This window comes from Aquila chrysaetos, chromosome 12 (assembly GCF_900496995.4).
Source record: "Aquila chrysaetos chrysaetos chromosome 12, bAquChr1.4, whole genome shotgun sequence".
Taxonomy (NCBI): domain Eukaryota; kingdom Metazoa; phylum Chordata; class Aves; order Accipitriformes; family Accipitridae; genus Aquila; species Aquila chrysaetos.
Genome location: NC_044015.1, coordinates 9,025,132 through 9,044,141, shown reverse-complemented (window position 1 = coordinate 9,044,141; position 19,010 = coordinate 9,025,132). Strand labels below are relative to the sequence as shown.

Sequence of the window (19,010 nt, the reverse complement as noted above, 5' to 3'; positions counted from 1 at the left end):
ACAGATATTCCATACCATATGACGTCAGCTCAGATATAAAAGCTAAGTAAAGGGAGACGGAAGGGGGGGCATTTTGTCTTCTGGGGCAACCACCACGCGTACTGAAGCCCTGCTTCCCAGGAAGTGGCTAGACGTCGCCTGCTGATGGGAAGTAGAGAATAACATCATTTGTTTTTCTTTGCTTTCGCGCGCGACCTTTGCTTTCACTTTATTAAACTGTCCTTATCTTGACCCACGAGCCTTTTGTTATATTTCTCCACCTGTCCAGCTGAGAAGGGGGAGTGATAGAGCGGCTTTGGTGGGCACCTGGCACCCAGCCAGGGTCAACCCACCACACATGGGCTGCCACTTAGCCCCCAAGAGGATTTTGAGCTGAACCGTGTCCCGGCTGCCCGGCTGCTGAACGCAGCTTGGATAGAGCCCTGGGCACAGCTCCTTCTCACTGACAAGTTCAGGGCATAGTCCCAACCACGTGGGACACAGTCCTGCTCCACTGCTGGGCTCAGTGTCCACCAATGGGCACAGCAGTGGGAGCAGCAGGCTTCAAAATCCGCCTACACAGGTCCTCCCCAGCTCTGCCTCAGCCTTCCTCACCTGCCAGGTGGGCGGGGAAAGGCTTTGTGACATCACAGAGCCTTGCGTGACATCAGCCCGTGACTCGTCACGTCAGCAACCCTTGCAAGCGCAGACACGCAGGGTGGCCACTCGGTTCTGGTGGTCACTGCCTGAACTCTGCTCGGGGTGACAGCCCAAGCCAGATTGCGCGTCGAGATTTTTTTCCTCGGCAGAGACCACGATGAGGCTCAGTCCAGTTCAATCCCTCACCATGGCTCTCTGCATGTTGTTTCTGTTCCCTGGTGGCCTTCACCTTTGCGTCCACGCCGACTGCTTCATAGTCGGGATAGAAGTCCTTCCTGAAGACCTGGAGCAGCCACCCGTTGTCGCTGAGAGCGTGGCCTCCGAATGGACCAGCACCATTGGCCTTCGCAGCCCCCACGGCTGGGCCAGGGTCAGGATGGACGTCGCTCCTGAGGGCCTGAAGCAACCGCCCGCTGTCGCCGACAGCATGGCCTCCGAATGGACCAGCACCATTGGCCTTCGCAGCCCCCACGACTGGGCCAGGGTCAGGATGGACGTCGATCCTGAGGGCCTGAAGCAACCGCCCGCTGTCGCCGACAGCATGGCCTCTGAATGGACCAGCACCATTGGCCTTCGCAGCCCCCACGGCTGGGTCAGGATCAAGATGGCCGTCGCTCCTGAGGGCCTGAAGCAACCGCCCGTCGGCACAGAGAGCATAGCCTCTGAGCTGCACGGCCCTCTGCGCCGGCTTTGGGACCACCTTGTCCAGCTGGACAGGACCTGGCACCTTTGCAGGGCCTGGCAAACCATGTGGCTGCTCCACACGGTTTCGATCGCACTGCGCCTCTGGAGAAATGTGAAGAGATCCCAGGGACAGGTGAGCAATCGAGATCAGTCACACGGGAAGGGACCGGGTTGTGGGGAGCGGGGAACCACAACAGCCTTGGCCAAGAAGGCTTGCGATATAAAACCAAAACCCAGCGCGGGCAAGAAAGCCTCAGCAGGCCCCAGGAGGTCCTCTGCCTCTTCCCCAGGGACCCGCCAAGCCGCGGGGCTGAAACCCTCCGGTAGCCCCCAGCACAACACGGGGCCTGCCAGAGGTTTCCTCAGCCCAACGTGCTGCCCGGAGCAGTCCTGCGAGGCTGGAGTTCTTCCAGAGGAAGCCAAGCCCGGCAGGACACTTCTCGGCCCCCAGGCCCACACCTGCTTCACTGTCCCCCTGTCTCTCTCATTTCCAGGCAAGTGGACAGACGGCCGCAACTGCCACGGGGCCAGGCCGCCTGGGAAGGCACACCGTCTCCAAATACGAATTGCTCTGCCTAATGGAGGCCAAAATCACCTTGCTGGTCAGGTGCCTGAGGCATACCCACCGCCTCCGCCTGAAAGAGCTCCGGCACCAGTACTCCAGGAGGGTGGCACAAGAAAAAGGTAATTAGAGGAGAGCCTTCTCTAGCTCCCCGTGCAACTCCAGCTAGAGCGTGCGCCCGGCGGATTGGCAACACGAAAGGCAGTGGTGCAACTGGGTGCTGCCGTCCATGAAGGGTGGGACCTGCGGCAGGAGGAGAACAGGCATCTGTGGCTGTGAGGTGCCCCGTGGGTGCCCACAGCCCAGGAGTAGGGGCCCATTGTCCTGGCAGGGTGCCCACATCCCTGTGAGGTTCCCGCTGGGTGCCTGTGTCCCACTGAGGTGCCTGGTGCCTGCCCATGCCCCGGTGAGGTGCGTGGTGCTTGCTCCCCATGTCCCTGTAAGGTGGCAGTGGCCAGTGCCCGCCCATGACCCATTGGGTTCCTTAGGCTTTAGGAAGAGGGGCAGGTGTTAGGAAGTGGGTGGATAACAATTCCAACTGTAGCATTTTCATCCGGCTAACAGTGAATTCTCTTCAGGGTGGCAGCCAGCCGAAGGCTCGTGGGGTGAGGACACCTCCACTGACTGCAACCTCTTCTGCTAGCTGGAGGCCATTATCGCCCCGACGATCATGTTCCTGCACGGTGGCCATGGCCAATGGGTGGCCACGTCCTGGCGGGTTGCCCGTGCCCACCTGGCACAACAGCCAACAGGCATTTGGCAACTCTCTGACGAAGACCCCTGGGGAGGGTCCCCTTTCCCACCCTCCCAAAGGTGCTGCCAGGGTCCACCGGCATCCAGAAGGCCAGGGCTCATCCCCGTGTCTCCAAAGGGGACAGCCAGACCATGCCCGTGCAGCAGAGCCATCCGGGAAACTCGGCAAAAACTCCTGCTGGGAGAAGCCTACTTTCTCCACCTTCCAGCACTCTTCAGACCAATAAAGTTTACTGTTCCTGTAGCACGTGTCGTTTTGGTACCGAGGGGATCCAGGGAAGCGGGAACATGAAAGGCAGTGGTGGGAGTCAGGCCGCTGCATGCGGGCTTGCGGAGCATGTGCTCCAGGAGAAGCGGGAAAGCTGGGGTGAGAGAGAACGGGCATCCATGGCTGTGAGGTGCCCTGCGGGTGCCCATGTTCCAGGGGGAGGGCCCCGCATCCCGGCAGGGTGCTCACGTCCCAGGGAGGTTCCCAGGGGGTGCCCATGTCTCAGCGAGATCCCTGGTGGATGCCCATGTCCCCAGTAAGGCGGCAGTGGCAGCTGCATGCCCGGGGCCCCGTGGGTCCTGTCCCTCCAGGAATAATCCTAGACTAATCGCACTCCTCGCTCCCGACGGTTAAGAGCGCCCGCGTGCAGCAGTGCTGGCTGGGAAACACGGCAAAACTCCTGCTGAAGAGCACCCGACCATCTTCATTTACTAGCACGCTCCAGACCAACAAAATGTAGGCATGCGTCACGTGAAAAGCGAGGCGGTTTCCTACCGACCCACGTACTGCCCATCTCTGGGTAAGGAAGGTGCTGGGCTTTCTTTTAAGATTCTCGGCTGCTGAGGCACACGGCCATTTCTGTCTCGGTACCCAGCAGTAGCGCAAGGGAGAACACAGCAGGCCTCGACAGGGTGAGAGTTAAGTTGGGTCAATCACGAAAGAGAAAGAACGAAATGCCTTGTTGCAAAGCGTGGCGTTTTGGCCCGCGCAGGTCTCTCTTTTGAGCAGAGGTGACTGTGGCCGCAGATGTACACGATTCTCTGACCTGACAGCTGGACGGCAGCCAGGTGACCAGGGGAGAAAGCCAGCTTTGTAAGGACCGTCGGGGAGCCCTGCGGATGCTGGTCTCAGCTTTAATCCCCTACAACGGTCAGATCCGAGTAGCGTTTCAATACTCAACACGGGAGAAGGGATCAAGCTGGCACCAACTCACCTCCCAGCTGGACCTGGGGCACAGTGGCCCACCGGTGCCATCTAGCAAGGCCTTCCAGGAGCCCAGTGTGGGCACAGAAGGGTCGTGCTTGTGACTAAGGAGGCCAACAGCAGGAAAGCCTTTGCATTTCTTACTGCTGAAAATACTTCACAATTCACGGAATAGCTGAGGGTGGGAGGCGCCGCTGGAGGTCAGTTTGTCCAACCCCCTGCTCCGGCAGGGTTAGGAGCTTTGTCAAAGTGAGTGCATTTTTGGCTTTCCTCTTAACATGGTGTATTGGGTCTGGCTGAGATGGAGTTAATACTCCCCATAGCAGCCCTCATAGAGCTGTGCTCTGCATCAGTAGCTGGAAAGGTGTTGATAACACACCAGTGTTTTGGCTACTGCTGAGCAGCGCTGGCACAGCGTCAAGGCTGTCTCTCCAACATTTTTGCCCCCCCCTCAACGGCAGGCTGGGGCAGGGCAAGATCTTGGCAGGGGACATAACCAGGACAGCGGACCTAAACCAACCAAACAGATATTCCATACCATATGACGTCAGCTCAGATATAAAAGCTAAGTAAAGGGAGACGGAAGGGGAGGCATTTTTGTCTTCCGGAGCGACCACCACACATACTGAAGCCCTGCTTCCCAGGAAGTGGCCAGACATCGCCTGCTGATGGGAAGTAGAGAATAATATCATTTGTTTTTTCTTTGCTTTCGCGCGCGACCTTTGCTTTCACTTTATTAAACTGTCCTTATCTTGACCCACGAGCCTTTTGTTATATTTCTCCCCCCTGTCCAGCTGAGAAGGGGGAGTGATAGAGCGGCTTTGGTGGGCACCTGGCACCCAGCCAGGGTCAACCCACCACAATCCTTTTTGGCGCCCAACGTGGGGCACGACAACGGCAGTTTTGCATTAAGCGTGCCATAGCTAGTTATTAAGTGGCAAGCTCCTGTGCAGGTCACGGAGCTTGTTGGCTGCTTGCTTATCTCTACCTTGCTGAGTTTGGGAACATGGTAATGCAAATAATGGCTGTGTGCTTTGCCTTGGCACTGATGGTTTTTTTTTTTTTTGTGCTGCGGGAGCTATCTTGTGGGGAGAATGAAGGAACTCGGGAACATGCTAATACAAATAATATCTATGATGTGCTTTGTCCTGGCACTGATGGCTTTGCTGTGTTGTGGGAGCTATCTTGTGGAGGAGATGAGGGAACACATCTCCCTCTCCCTACCGGGCATTGATGTGAATGGTTTTATTATGCAGGCTCCTGAGGTCCTTGTTCACCCTTATGTGAGCTGTTCAATACTAATAATTAATACTGGTGGTATATTATGGGTATTGTGGAATCTGGTCTCATCCTGGTATAAGAGAAGACAAGTTTCGGGTGAGGCAATACTGAAATGTGCCCTCAAGCGACCGGTCCCTGGGCGGCAGGGTATATGGAAGGATTTGGGCAGATTCCTAGGACGGTTATCACCTCCCATAATCTGGGACACTACACCTGAACAGGCAAGTAACCCTGGCAAACTGACGCGCCACCTGATAGAAGGGTGCCTTGCCTATCCCAATGAAAACCAGCAGCTTCTCGCACTGTACTGGGGCCTGGCCTATGCCTACCGAGCCATAGTTCAACACTCTCAGAGGACCATGGTTGAGGCAGGGACCCAGACTGCATCTGAGGACACCATGCTCGAGATAGGGACCCAAACAACAACAACCACCACAGTAATTGCCCCAGTAGTGAAAAAGAAACAATGGATAAGGAGATCAACAGGGTCCATACCATCGATTAGTGAGGGAAGAAGAAGAAGAGGAAAGCCTTAATTTAGAACCTGGTCCTTCAATAAAGAAATTGGAGGAAGGAGTGAGGGAACTTAAACAGGAAGCGGAAACTACCCGGTCCCTGACGTCCTCAGAACTTCGGGACTTGCGGAAAGACTACAGCCGCCAGCCAGGTGAGCGGATCGCTGCCTGGCTGCTCCGATGCTGGGATAATGGGGCCGACAGTCAGCTACTGGAAGGCAAGGAAGCCCAACAGCTGGGATCCCTCGCTAGAAACCGGGGAATTGAAAGAGAAGCAGCAATTTGCAGTCTCTGGAGCCGGCTCCTCTCAAGTGTGAGGGCAAGATATCCATTCAAGGAAGATCTTGTGAATTCCTCAGGAAAGGGGACTACCGCAGATGAAGGCATCCAGTACCTGAGAGAGTTAGCAGTGGTGGAAGTCATCTACAGTGATGCTAGATGATGAGGAAGGTCTCCAAAGATCCAGAGGATGTCCTGTGCACACGGGCCATGTGGAGGAAGGTGATTCAAGGTGCCCCAGCGTCGTATTCTAACAGCTTGGCAGCAATGTATTGCCCAGATATGGAAACACCAACTGTGGAGAAAGTGTCGTCTTGGCTCCAAAACTTTGAGGAAAATCTCTGTGTCTCCTCATCCCTACAGGACAGTGCCTTGGCTGTTAGGGATGCTCCAAGAAATCAGTCCTCTCCTGCTCCGGTCAGAGGGAAAGGGAGCCCAAGGCGTATGCCACATGGTACGCTCTGGTTCTTCCTGCGTGACCAAGGGGAGGACATGAGGAAGTGGGATGGTGAACCCACCTTTAAGCTGGAAGCCCGCGTACGTGAACTGAGAGGGAAGACAGCTGTTAAGAAGGGGTCACCCAAGAAGAAGGCTGTCAGTGTCGTTGCTGTAGAGGCCCAAGAAAGCAATCAGCGATCCTCCAGGCATAGAAGAACCGAAACCACCTCCCTTGATTCTGGTGAGGGGACTTCTGGTCTGGCACCGCAAGGGTCGGACAGTGAATACTCTGATGAGGAACAGCAATAGAGGGTCCCTGCCTTCGGCCAGGAGGAGGAAAGGGATGACCGGATATACTGGACTGTGTGGATTCGATGGCCTGGCACATCAGACCCACAGAGGTATAAGGCTTTGGTAGACACTGGTGCACAGTGTACGCTGGTGCCATCAGGGTACAGGGGCACAGGAACCCATCTGGATCTCTGGAGTGACAGGGGGATGCCAAGAATTGACTGTATTGGAGGCTGAAGTGAGCTTGACAGGGGACAAGTGGGAAAAGCACCCCATTGTGACCGGCCCAGAGGCCCCCTGTATCCTTGGCATAGACTACCTCAAGAGAGGGTACTTCAAGGACCCAAAGGGGTACCGATGGGCTTTTGGTGTAGCCACTGTAAACGCAGAGAAGATCAAACAGCTATCTACCCTGCCTGGCCTCTCGGAAGATCCCTTCATTGTGGGATTGCTGCGAGTTGAAGAACAGCAGGTGCCAATCGCTACCAGGACGGTGCACCGCCGGCAATATCGGACAAACCGAGACTCCCTGGCTCCCATCCGTGAGCTGATTCATCAACTAGAGAGCCAAGGAGTCATCAGCAAGACTCATTCACCTTTTAATAGTCCTATGTGGCCAGTGCAAAAGTCTGATGGAGGGTGGAGGTTAACAGTAGATTATCGCGGCCTGAATGAAGTGACACCGCCACTGAGTGCTGCTGTACCAGACATGTTAGAGCTCCAATATGAACTGGCATCAAAGGCAGCCACGTGGTATGCTACAATTGATATTGCCAATGCATTTTTCTCCATTCCTTTGGCAGCAGAGTGCAGGCCACAGTTTGCTTTCAGGTGGAGAGGTGTCCAATACACCTGGAATCGACTGCCCCAGGGGTGGAAGCACAGCCCTACCATTTGTCACGGACTAATCCAAACGGCACTGGAACAGGGCGATGCCCCTGAACATTTACAATACATAGATGACATCATCGTGTGGGGCAACGAGGCAGAAGAAGTGTTTGAGAAGGGAAAAAGAATCATTCAGATTCTTCTGAAAGCTGGTTTCGCCATAAAGAAAAGCAAGGTCAAGGGACCTGCACAGGAGATTCAGTTCTTGGGAATAAAATGGCAGGATGGACGCCGTCATGTGCCTATGGATGTGGTCAACAAGATAGCAACTATGTCTCCACCAGCTAACAAGAAGGAAACACAAGCTTTCCTAGGCCTCGTGGGGTTCTGGAGAATGCATATTCCAGGTTATAGTCAGCTTGTGAGCCCTCTCTATCGAGTAACGCGGAAAAAGAACTATTTTGAATGGGGGCCTGAACAACAACAAGCCTTTGAGCATATCAGACAGGAAATAGCTCGTGCAGTAGCTCTTGGGCCTGTCCGGACAGGACCAGATGTACAAAATGTACTCTACACTGCAGCTGGGGAGCATGGTCTCACCTGGAGCCTCTGGCAGAAAACACCAGGAGAAACCCGAGGTCGACCATTAGGGTTTTGGAGCCGGGGGTACCGAGGATCAGAAGCCCACTACACCCCGACTGAAAAAGAAATACTAGCAGCATACGAGGGGGTTCGAGCCGCTTCCGAAGTTGTTGGTACAGAAGCGTATCTCCTCTTGGCACCACGATTGCCCGTGCTACACTGGATGTTCAAAGGAAACATCCCCTCTGCACATCATGCAACCAGCGCTACATGGAGTAAGTGGATAGCATTGATCACGCAACGGGCTCGACTGGGCAAATCTAACCGCCCAGGAATTCTGGAAGAGATCATGGACTGGCCAGAAGGCAGAGATTTTGGAGCAATCGCCTGAGGAGGTGCCTCGTGCCCAAGAGGCACCACCATATAGTGAGTTATCAGAAGACGAAAGGCGTTATGCTTTGTTTACTGATGGATCCTGTCGTGTGGTAGGGAACCATCGAAAGTGGAAAGCTGCTGTGTGGAGTCCCACACGACAAGTCGTTGAGGCCACTGAAGGAGAAGGCGAGTCAAGTCAGTTTGCAGAAGTGGAAGCCATCCAACTAGCCCTAGACATTGCTGAACGAGAAAAGTGGCCGGTACTCTACCTCTATACCGACTCCTGGATGGTGGCTAATGCCCTATGGGGGTGGCTACAGCAGTGGAAGAAGACCAATTGGCAGCGCAGGGGTAAACCCATCTGGGCAGCAGCATTGTGGCAGGACATTGCTGCCCGTGTAGAACACATGACTTTAAAGGTACGTCATGTAGATGCTCACATGCCCAAAAGCCGTGCCGCTGAAGAACATCGAAATAATGAACAGGTAGACAAGGCTGCCAAGATAGAAGTAGCTCAGGTGGACCTGGACTGGGAGCGTAAGGGTAAGCTATTTGTAGCTCGATGGGCCCATGAGCCATCGGGACATCTAGGGAGAGATGCAACCTATAGGTGGGCTCGTGATCGAGGGGTGGACCTGACCATGGAGGCCATCACACAGGTTACTCATGAATGTGAAACGTGCTGCAGTTAAGTGAGCCACCAGAGTAAAGTCTCCCTGGAACAGGGGGCGGCTGGCTGGGTTTTCGATATGGCGAGGCCTGGCAAATTGACTACATTGGACCACTGCCACGAACACGCCAAGGCAAGCGCTACATACTCACGATGGTGGAAGCAACGACTGGTTGGCTAGAAACATATCCTGTAAACCATGCCACTGCCCGAAACACCATCTTAGGCCTCGAAAGGCAAATTTTATGGCGACATGGTACCCCAGAAAGAATTGAATCAGACGATGGGACTCATTTCCGAAATAACCTCATAAGCTCCTGGGCAAAGAAACACGGCATTGAGTGGGTGTACCGCATCCCCTATCACCCGCAAGCATCTGGAAAAATTGAGAGATATAATGGACTGTTGAAGACTATGTTGAGAGCGCTAGGCAATGGGACATGGAAGCATTGGGATACAAATTTAGCAGAAGCCACTTGGCTAGTTAACACCAGAGGATCTGCTACCCGTCCTGGTCCTGCCCAAACAAAACCCCTACATACTGTGGGAGGAGATAAGGTCCCCGTAGTGCACATGGGGAAGTGGCTGGGGAAGGCAGTGTGGATTTCTCCTCCCATGGGAAAAGGCAAACCCATTCGTGGGATCGTCTTTGCTCAGGGACCTGGGTGTGCTTGGTGGGTAATGCGGAAGGATGGGGAGACCCAGTGTGTGCCTCAAGGACATTTAACCTTGAGGGAAAAGTAATCTGTGATGTGAGTTGTATGTTGTAGGAAGTAATGTAGCAGGAATGACCTGAACTGCAGAGGAGTGAACTTCGCAAGGAACCAGACAAGTGCATCGGTGACCCAAACCAAGCCGGTGTTGGTGCCCAACAATCGAACATACTGCTTCTCCTGCCCTGACCACTCATCTGGATGGATGGGGCCCAAGTCATAGCCTGTGTGTGAACATCTGGAGGAGTGGAAGAAGCCCATGGAATATCTATCTCTTAAAGGACAGGGGATAGTAATTAATAAGAATGTATAAATCTGTATGTTGGGTATAAAGGTGGTTTAAGTATGTAGTTACAGTTGTAAGTGTTGGTAAGAAAGGATTTCAGTAATGAGAATTAAATACAATGGCATGGTTAGAAGATATCTGTATTAAATTATGTGGGACCTGAGCATGACGCAAATGGTATGGAATAAGGGGTGGAGATTGTATTGGGTCTGGCTGAGATGGAGTTAATAGTCCCCGTAGCAGCCCTCATAGAACTGTGCTCTGCATTAGTAGCTAGAAAGGTGTTGATAACACACCAGTGTTTTGGCTACTGCTGAGCAGCGCTGGCACAGCGTCAAGGCTGTCTCTCCAACATTTTTGCCCCCTCCCTCAATGGCAGGCTGGGGCAGGGCAAGATCTTGGGCAGGGGACATAACCAGGACAGCTGACCTAAACCAACCAAACAGATATTCCATACCATATGACGTCAGCTCAGATATAAAAGCTAAGTAAAGGGAGACGGAAGGGGGAGGCATTTTGTCTTCTGGGGCAACCACCACAGCGTACTGAAGCCCTGCTTCCCAGGAAGTGGCTAGACGTCGCCTGCTGATGGGAAGTAGAGAATAACATCATTTGTTTTTCTTTGCTTTCGCGCGCGACCTTTGCTTTCACTTTATTAAACTGTCCTTATCTTGACCCACGAGCCTTTTGTTATATTTCTCCACCTGTCCAGCTGAGAAGGGGGAGTGATAGAGCGGCTTTGGTGGGCACCTGGCACCCAGCCAGGGTCAACCCACCACACATGGGCTGCCACTTAGCCCCCAAGAGGATTTTGAGCTGAACCGTGTCCCGGCTGCCCGGCTGCTGAACGCAGCTTGGATAGAGCCCTGGGCACAGCTCCTTCTCACTGACAAGTTCAGGGCATAGTCCCAACCACGTGGGACACAGTCCTGCTCCACTGCTGGGCTCAGTGTCCACCAATGGGCACAGCAGTGGGAGCAGCAGGCTTCAAAATCCGCCTACACAGGTCCTCCCCAGCTCTGCCTCAGCCTTCCTCACCTGCCAGGTGGGCGGGGAAAGGCTTTGTGACATCACAGAGCCTTGCGTGACATCAGCCCGTGACTCGTCACGTCAGCAACCCTTGCAAGCGCAGACACGCAGGGTGGCCACTCGGTTCTGGTGGTCACTGCCTGAACTCTGCTCGGGGTGACAGCCCAAGCCAGATTGCGCGTCGAGATTTTTTTCCTCGGCAGAGACCACGATGAGGCTCAGTCCAGTTCAATCCCTCACCATGGCTCTCTGCATGTTGTTTCTGTTCCCTGGTGGCCTTCACCTTTGCGTCCACGCCGACTGCTTCATAGTCGGGATAGAAGTCCTTCCTGAAGACCTGGAGCAGCCACCCGTTGTCGCTGAGAGCGTGGCCTCCGAATGGACCAGCACCATTGGCCTTCGCAGCCCCCACGGCTGGGCCAGGGTCAGGATGGACGTCGCTCCTGAGGGCCTGAAGCAACCGCCCGCTGTCGCCGACAGCATGGCCTCCGAATGGACCAGCACCATTGGCCTTCGCAGCCCCCACGACTGGGCCAGGGTCAGGATGGACGTCGATCCTGAGGGCCTGAAGCAACCGCCCCGCTGTCGCCGACAGCATGGCCTCTGAATGGACCAGCACCATTGGCCTTCGCAGCCCCCACGGCTGGGTCAGGATCAAGATGGCCGTCGCTCCTGAGGGCCTGAAGCAACCGCCCGTCGGCACAGAGAGCATAGCCTCTGAGCTGCACGGCCCTCTGCGCCGGCTTTGGGACCACCTTGTCCAGCTGGACAGGACCTGGCACCTTTGCAGGGCCTGGCAAACCATGTGGCTGCTCCACACGGTTTCGATCGCACTGCGCCTCTGGAGAAATGTGAAGAGATCCCAGGGACAGGTGAGCAATCGAGATCAGTCACACGGGAAGGGACCGGGTTGTGGGGAGCGGGGAACCACAACAGCCTTGGCCAAGAAGGCTTGCGATATAAAACCAAAACCCAGCGCGGGCAAGAAAGCCTCAGCAGGCCCCAGGAGGTCCTCTGCCTCTTCCCCAGGGACCCGCCAAGCCGCGGGGCTGAAACCCTCCGGTAGCCCCCAGCACAACACGGGGCCTGCCAGAGGTTTCCTCAGCCCAACGTGCTGCCCGGAGCAGTCCTGCGAGGCTGGAGTTCTTCCAGAGGAAGCCAAGCCCGGCAGGACACTTCTCGGCCCCCCAGGCCCGCACCTGCTTCACTGTCCCCCTGTCTCTCTCATTTCCAGGCAAGTGGACAGACGGCCGCAACTGCCACGGGGCCAGGCCGCCTGGGAAGGCACACCGTCTCCAAATACGAATTGCTCTGCCTAATGGAGGCCAAAATCACCTTGCTGGTCAGGTGCCTGAGGCATACCCACCGCCTCCGCCTGAAAGAGCTCCGGCACCAGTTACTCCAGGAGGGGTGGCACAAGAAAAAGGTAATTAGAGGAGAGCCTTCTCTAGCTCCCCGTGCAACTCCAGCTAGAGCGTGCGCCCGGCGGATTGGCAACACGAAAGGCAGTGTGCAACTGGGTGCTGCCGTCCATGAAGGGTGGGACCTGCGCAGGAGAGAACAGGCATCTGTGGCTGTGAGGTGCCCCGTGGGTGCCCACAGCCCAGGAGTAGGGGCCCATTGTCCTGGCAGGGTGCCCACATCCCTGTGAGGTTCCCGCTGGGTGCCTGTGTCCCACTGAGGTGCCTGGTGCCTGCCCATGCCCCGGTGAGGTGCGTGGTGCTTGCTCCCCATGTCCCTGTAAGGTGGCAGTGGCCAGTGCCCGCCCATGACCCATTGGGTTCCTTAGGCTTTAGGAAGAGGGGCAGGTGTTAGGAAGTGGGTGGATAACAATTCCAACTGTAGCATTTTCATCCGGCTAACAGTGAATTCTCTTCAGGGTGGCAGCCAGCCGAAGGCTCGTGGGGTGAGGACACCTCCACTGACTGCAACCTCTTCTGCTAGCTGGAGGCCATTATCGCCCCGACGATCATGTTCCTGCACGGTGGCCATGGCCAATGGGTGGCCACGTCCTGGCGGGTTGCCCGTGCCCACCTGGCACAACAGCCAACAGGCATTTGGCAACTCTCTGACGAAGACCCCTGGGGAGGGTCCCCTTTCCCACCCTCCCAAAGGTGCTGCCAGGGTCCACCGGCATCCAGAAGGCCAGGGCTCATCCCCGTGTCTCCAAAGGGGACAGCCAGACCATGCCCGTGCAGCAGAGCCATCCGGGAAACTCGGCAAAACTCCTGCTGGGAGAAGCCTACTTTCTCCACCTTCCAGCACTCTTCAGACCAATAAAGTTTACTGTTCCTGTAGCACGTGTCGTTTTGGTACCGAGGGGAATCCAGGGAAGCGGGAACATGAAAGGCAGTGGTGGGAGTCAGGCCGCTGCATGCGGGCTTGCGGAGCATGTGCTCCAGGAGAAGCGGGAAAGCTGGGGTGAGAGAGAACGGGCATCCATGGCTGTGAGGTGCCCTGCGGGTGCCCATGTTCCAGGGGGAGGGCCCCGCATCCCGGCAGGGTGCTCACGTCCCAGGGAGGTTCCCAGGGGGTGCCCATGTCTCAGCGAGATCCCTGGTGGATGCCCATGTCCCCAGTAAGGCGGCAGTGGCAGCTGCATGCCCGGGGGCCCCGTGGGTCCTGTCCCTCCAGGAATAATCCTAGACTAATCGCACTCCTCGCTCCCGAACGGGTTAAGAGCGCCCGCGTGCAGCAGTGCTGGCTGGGAAACACGGCAAAACTCCTGCTGAAGAGCACCCGACCATCTTCATTTACTAGCACGCTCCAGACCAACAAAATGTAGGCATGCGTCACGTGAAAAGCGAGGCGGTTTCCTACCGACCCACGTACTGCCCATCTCTGGGTAAGGAAGGTGCTGGGCTTTCTTTTAAGATTCTCGGCTGCTGAGGCACACGGCCATTTCTGTCTCGGTACCCAGCAGTAGCGCAAGGGAGAACACAGCAGGCCTCGACAGGGTGAGAGTTAAGTTGGGTCAATCACGAAAGAGAAAGAACGAAATGCCTTGTTGCAAAGCGTGGCGTTTTGGCCCGCGCAGGTCTCTCTTTTGAGCAGAGGTGACTGTGGCCGCAGATGTACACGATTCTCTGACCTGACAGCTGGACGGCAGCCAGGTGACCAGGGGAGAAAGCCAGCTTTGTAAGGACCGTCGGGGAGCCCTGCGGATGCTGGTCTCAGCTTTAATCCCCTACAACGGTCAGATCCGAGTAGCGTTTCAATACTCAACACGGGAGAAGGGATCAAGCTGGCACCAACTCACCTCCCAGCTGGACCTGGGGTTGGTGCCCAACAATCGAACATACTGCTTCTCCTGCCCTGACCACTCATCTGGATGGATGGGGCCCACGTCATAGCCTGTGTGTGAACATCTGGAGGGAGTGGAAGAAGCCCATGGAAGTATCTATCTCTTAAAGGACAGGGGATAGTAATTAATAAGAATGTATAAATCTGTATGTTGGGTATAAAGGTGGTTTAAGTATGTAGTTACAGTTGTAAGTGTTGGTAAGAAAGGATTTCAGTAATGAGAATTAAATACAATGGCATGGTTAGAAGATATCTGTATTAAATTATGTGGGACCTGAGCATGACGCAAATGGTATGGAATAAGGGGTGGAGATTGTATTGGGTCTGGCTGAGATGGAGTTAATAGTCCCCGTAGCAGCCCTCATAGAACTGTGCTCTGCATTAGTAGCTAGAAAGGTGTTGATAACACACCAGTGTTTTGGCTGCTGCTGAGCAGCGCTGGCACAGCATCAAGGCTGTCTCCCCAACATTTTTGCCCCCTCCCTCAATGGCAGGCTGGGGCAGGGCAAGATCTTGGGAGGGGACATAACCAGGACAGCTGACCTAAACTACCCAAACAGATATTCCATACCATATGACGTCAGCTCAGATATAAAAAGCTAAGTAAAGGGAGACGGAAGGGGAGGCATTTTTGTCTTCCGGAGCGACCACCACACATACTGAAGCCCTGCTTCCCAGGAAGTGGCCAGACATCGCCTGCTGATGGGAAGTAGAGAATAATATCATTTGTTTTTTTCTTTGCTTTCGCGCGCGACCTTTGCTTTCACTTTATTAAACTGTCCTTGTCTTGACCCACGAGCCTTTTGTTATATTTTCTCCCCCCTGTCCAGCTGAGAAGGGGGAGTGATAGAGCGGCTTTGGTGGGCACCTGGCACCCAGCCAGGGTCAACCCACCACAATCCTTTTTGGCGCCCAACGTGGGGCACGACAACGGCAGTTTTGCATTAAGCGTGCCATAGCTAGTTATTAAGTGGCAAGCTCCTGTGCAGGTCACGGAGCTTGTTGGCTGCTTGCTTATCTCTACCTTGCTGAGTTTGGGAACATGGTAATGCAAATAATGGCTGTGTGCTTTGCCTTGGCACTGATGGTTTTTTTTTTTTTTTGTGCTGCGGGAGCTATCTTGTGGGGAGAATGAAGGAACTCGGGAACATGCTAATACAAATAATATCTATGATGTGCTTTGTCCTGGCACTGATGGCTTTGCTGTGTTGTGGGAGCTATCTTGTGGAGGAGATGAGGGAACACATCTCCCTCTCCCTACCGGGCATTGATGTGAATGGTTTTATTATGCAGGCTCCTGAGGTCCTTGTTCACCCTTATGTGAGCTGTTCAATACTAATAATTAATACTGGTGGTATATTATGGGTATTGTGGAATCTGGTCTCATCCTGGTATAAGAGAAGACAAGTTTCGGGTGAGGCAATACTGAAATGTGCCCTCAAGCGACCGGTCCCTGGGCGGCAGGGTATATGGAAGGATTTGGGCAGATTCCTAGGACGGTTATCACCTCCCATAATCTGGGACACTACACCTGAACAGGCAAGTAACCCTGGCAAACTGACGCGCCACCTGATAGAAGGGTGCCTTGCCTATCCCAATGAAAACCAGCAGCTTCTCGCACTGTACTGGGGCCTGGCCTATGCCTACCGAGCCATAGTTCAACACTCTCAGAGGACCATGGTTGAGGCAGGGACCCAGACTGCATCTGAGGACACCATGCTCGAGATAGGGACCCAAACAACAACAACCACCACAGTAATTGCCCCAGTAGTGAAAAAGAAACAATGGATAAGGAGATCAACGGGTCCATACCATCGATTAGTGAGGGAAGAAGAAGAAGAGGAAAGCCTTAATTTAGAACCTGGTCCTTCAATAAAGAAATTGGAGGAAGGAGTGAGGGAACTTAAACAGGAAGCGGAAACTACCCGGTCCCTGACGTCCTCAGAACTTCGGGACTTGCGGAAAGACTACAGCCGCCAGCCAGGTGAGCGGATCGCTGCCTGGCTGCTCCGATGCTGGGATAATGGGGCCGACAGTCAGCTACTGGAAGGCAAGGAAGCCCAACAGCTGGGATCCCTCGCTAGAAACCGGGGAATTGAAAGAGGAATTGGAAAAGAAGCAGTAATTTGCAGTCTCTGGAGCCGGCTCCTCTCAAGTGTGAGGGCAAGATATCCATTCAAGGAAGATCTTGTGAATTCCTCAGAAAGTGGCCTACCGCAGATGAAGGCATCCAGTACCTGAGAGAGCTAGCAGTGGTGGAAGTCATCTACAGTGATGCTAGATGATGAGGAGGTCTCAAAAGATCCAGAGGATGTCCTGTGCACACAGGCCATGTGGAGGAAGGTGATTCAAGGTGCCCCAGCGTCGTATTCTAACAGCTTGGCAGCAATGTATTGCCCAGATATGGAAACACCAACTGTGGAGAAAGTGTCGTCTTGGCTCCAAAACTTTGAGGAAAATCTCTGTGTCTCCTCATCCCTACAGGACAGTGCCTTGGCTGTTAGGGATGCTCCAAGAAATCAGTCCTCTCCTGCTCCGGTCAGAGGGAAAGGGAGCCCAAGGCGTATGCCACATGGTACGCTCTGGTTCTTCCTGCGTGACCAAGGGGAGGACATGAGGAAGTGGGATGGTGAACCCACCTTTAAGCTGGAAGCCCGCGTACGTGAACTGAGAGGGAAGACAGCTGTTAAGAAGGGGTCACCCAAGAAGAAGGCTGTCAGTGTCGTTGCTGTAGAGGCCCAAGAAAGCAATCAGCGATCCTCCAGGCATAGAAGAACTGAAACCACCTCCCTTGATTCTGGTGAGGGGACTTCTGGTCTGGCACCGCAAGGGTCGGACAGTGAATACTCTGATGAGGAACAGCAATAGAGGGTCCCTGCCTTCGGCCAGGAGGAGGAAAGGGATGACCAGATATACTGGACTGTGTGGATTCGATGGCCTGGCACATCAGACCCACAGAGGTATAAGGCTTTGGTAGACACTGGTGCACAGTGTACGCTGGTGCCATCAGGGTACAGGGGCACGGAACCCATCTGGATCTCTGGAGTGACAGGGGGATGCCAAGAATTGACTGTATTGGAGGCTGAAGTGAGCTTGACAGGGGACAAGTGGGAAAAGCACCCCATTGTGACCGGCCCAGAGGCCCCCTGTATCCTTGGCATAGACTACCTCAAGAGAGGGTACTTCAAGGACCCAAAGGGGTACCGATGGGCTTTTGGTGTAGCCACTGTAAACGCAGAGAAGATCAAACAGCTATCTACCCTGCCTGGCCTCTCGGAAGATCCCTTCATTGTGGGATTGCTGCGAGTTGAAGAACAGCAGGTGCCAATCGCTACCAGGACGGTGCACCGCCGGCAATATCGGACAAACCGAGACTCCCTGGCTCCCATCCGTGAGCTGATTCATCAACTAGAGAGCCAAGGAGTCATCAGCAAGACTCATTCACCTTTTAATAGTCCTATGTGGCCAGTGCAAAAGTCTGATGGAGGGTGGAGGTTAACAGTAGATTATCGCGGCCTGAATGAAGTGACACCGCCACTGAGTGCTGCTGCTACCAGACATGTTAGAGCTCCAATATGAACTGGCATCAAAGGCAGCCACGTGGTATGCTACAATTGATATTGCCAATGCATTTTTCTCCATTCCTTTGGCAGCAGAGTGCAGGCCACAGTTTGCTTTCAGGTGGAGAGGTGTCCAATACACCTGGAATCGACTGCCCCAGGGGTGGAAGCACAGCCCTACCATTTGTCACGGACTAATCCAAACGGCACTGGAACAGGGCGATGCCCCTGAACATTTACAATACATAGATGACATCATCGTGTGGGGCAACGAGGCAGAAGAAGTGTTTGAGAAGGGAAAAAGAATCATTCAGATTCTTCTGAAAGCTGGTTTCGCCATAAAGAAAAGCAAGGTCAAGGGACCTGCACAGGAGATTCAGTTCTTGGGAATAAAATGGCAGGATGGACGCCGTCATGTGCCTATGGATGTGGTCAACAAGATAGCAACTATGTCTCCACCAGCTAACAAGAAGGAAACACAAGCTTTCCTAGGCCTCGTGGGGTTCTGGAGAATGCATATTCCAGGTTATAGTCAGCTTGTGAGCCCTCTCTATCGAGTAACGCGGAAAAAGAACTATTTTGAATGGGGCCCTGAACAACAACAAGCCTTTGAGCATATCAGACAGGAAATAGCTCGTGCAGTAGCTCTTGGGCCTGTCCGGACAGGACCAGATGTACAAAATGTACTCTACACTGCAGCTGGGGAGCATGGTCTCAACTGGAGCCTCTGGCAGAAAACACCAGGAGAAACCCGAGGTCGACCATTAGGGTTTTGGAGCCGGGGGTACCGAGGATCAGAAGCCCACTACACCCCGACTGAAAAAGAAATACTAGCAGCATACGAGGGGGTTCGAGCCGCTTCCGAAGTTGTTGGTACAGAAGCGTATCTCCTCTTGGCACCACGATTGCCGTGCTACACTGGATGTTCAAAGGAAACATCCCCTCTGCACATCATGCAACCAGCGCTACATGGAGTAAGTGGATAGCATTGATCACGCAACGGGCTCGACTGGGCAAATCTAACCGCCCA

General features: G+C 54.3%; 1 protein-coding gene across 3 annotated transcripts; it reads left to right on the top strand.

Annotated features, from left to right (window-relative positions):
* Nucleotides 1-340: 340 nt before the first annotated feature.
* LOC115349205 lies at nucleotides 341-12,620 on the top strand. 3 transcript variants are annotated; one of them, XR_003926030.2, is made up of 3 exons: nucleotides 341-1,456; nucleotides 1,818-2,121; nucleotides 2,464-2,799. XR_003926030.2 is itself a non-coding variant. In XM_030033146.2 (3 exons), the coding sequence occupies exons 1-3, from the start codon at nucleotides 797-799 to the stop codon at nucleotides 12,549-12,551; spliced, it is 858 nt and encodes a 285-aa protein (XP_029889006.1). In that variant the 5' UTR covers nucleotides 341-796; the 3' UTR covers nucleotides 12,552-12,620. The 3 variants fall into 3 exon arrangements, 2 of the variants coding, with proteins under 2 accessions (XP_029889006.1, XP_029889005.1); XM_030033146.2 differs by lacking the exon at nucleotides 2,464-2,799 and adding an exon at nucleotides 12,544-12,620 and having other exon boundaries at nucleotides 1,818-2,007; XM_030033145.2 differs by having other exon boundaries at nucleotides 1,818-2,007.
* The last annotated feature ends 6,390 nt before the right edge of the window (nucleotides 12,621-19,010 follow it).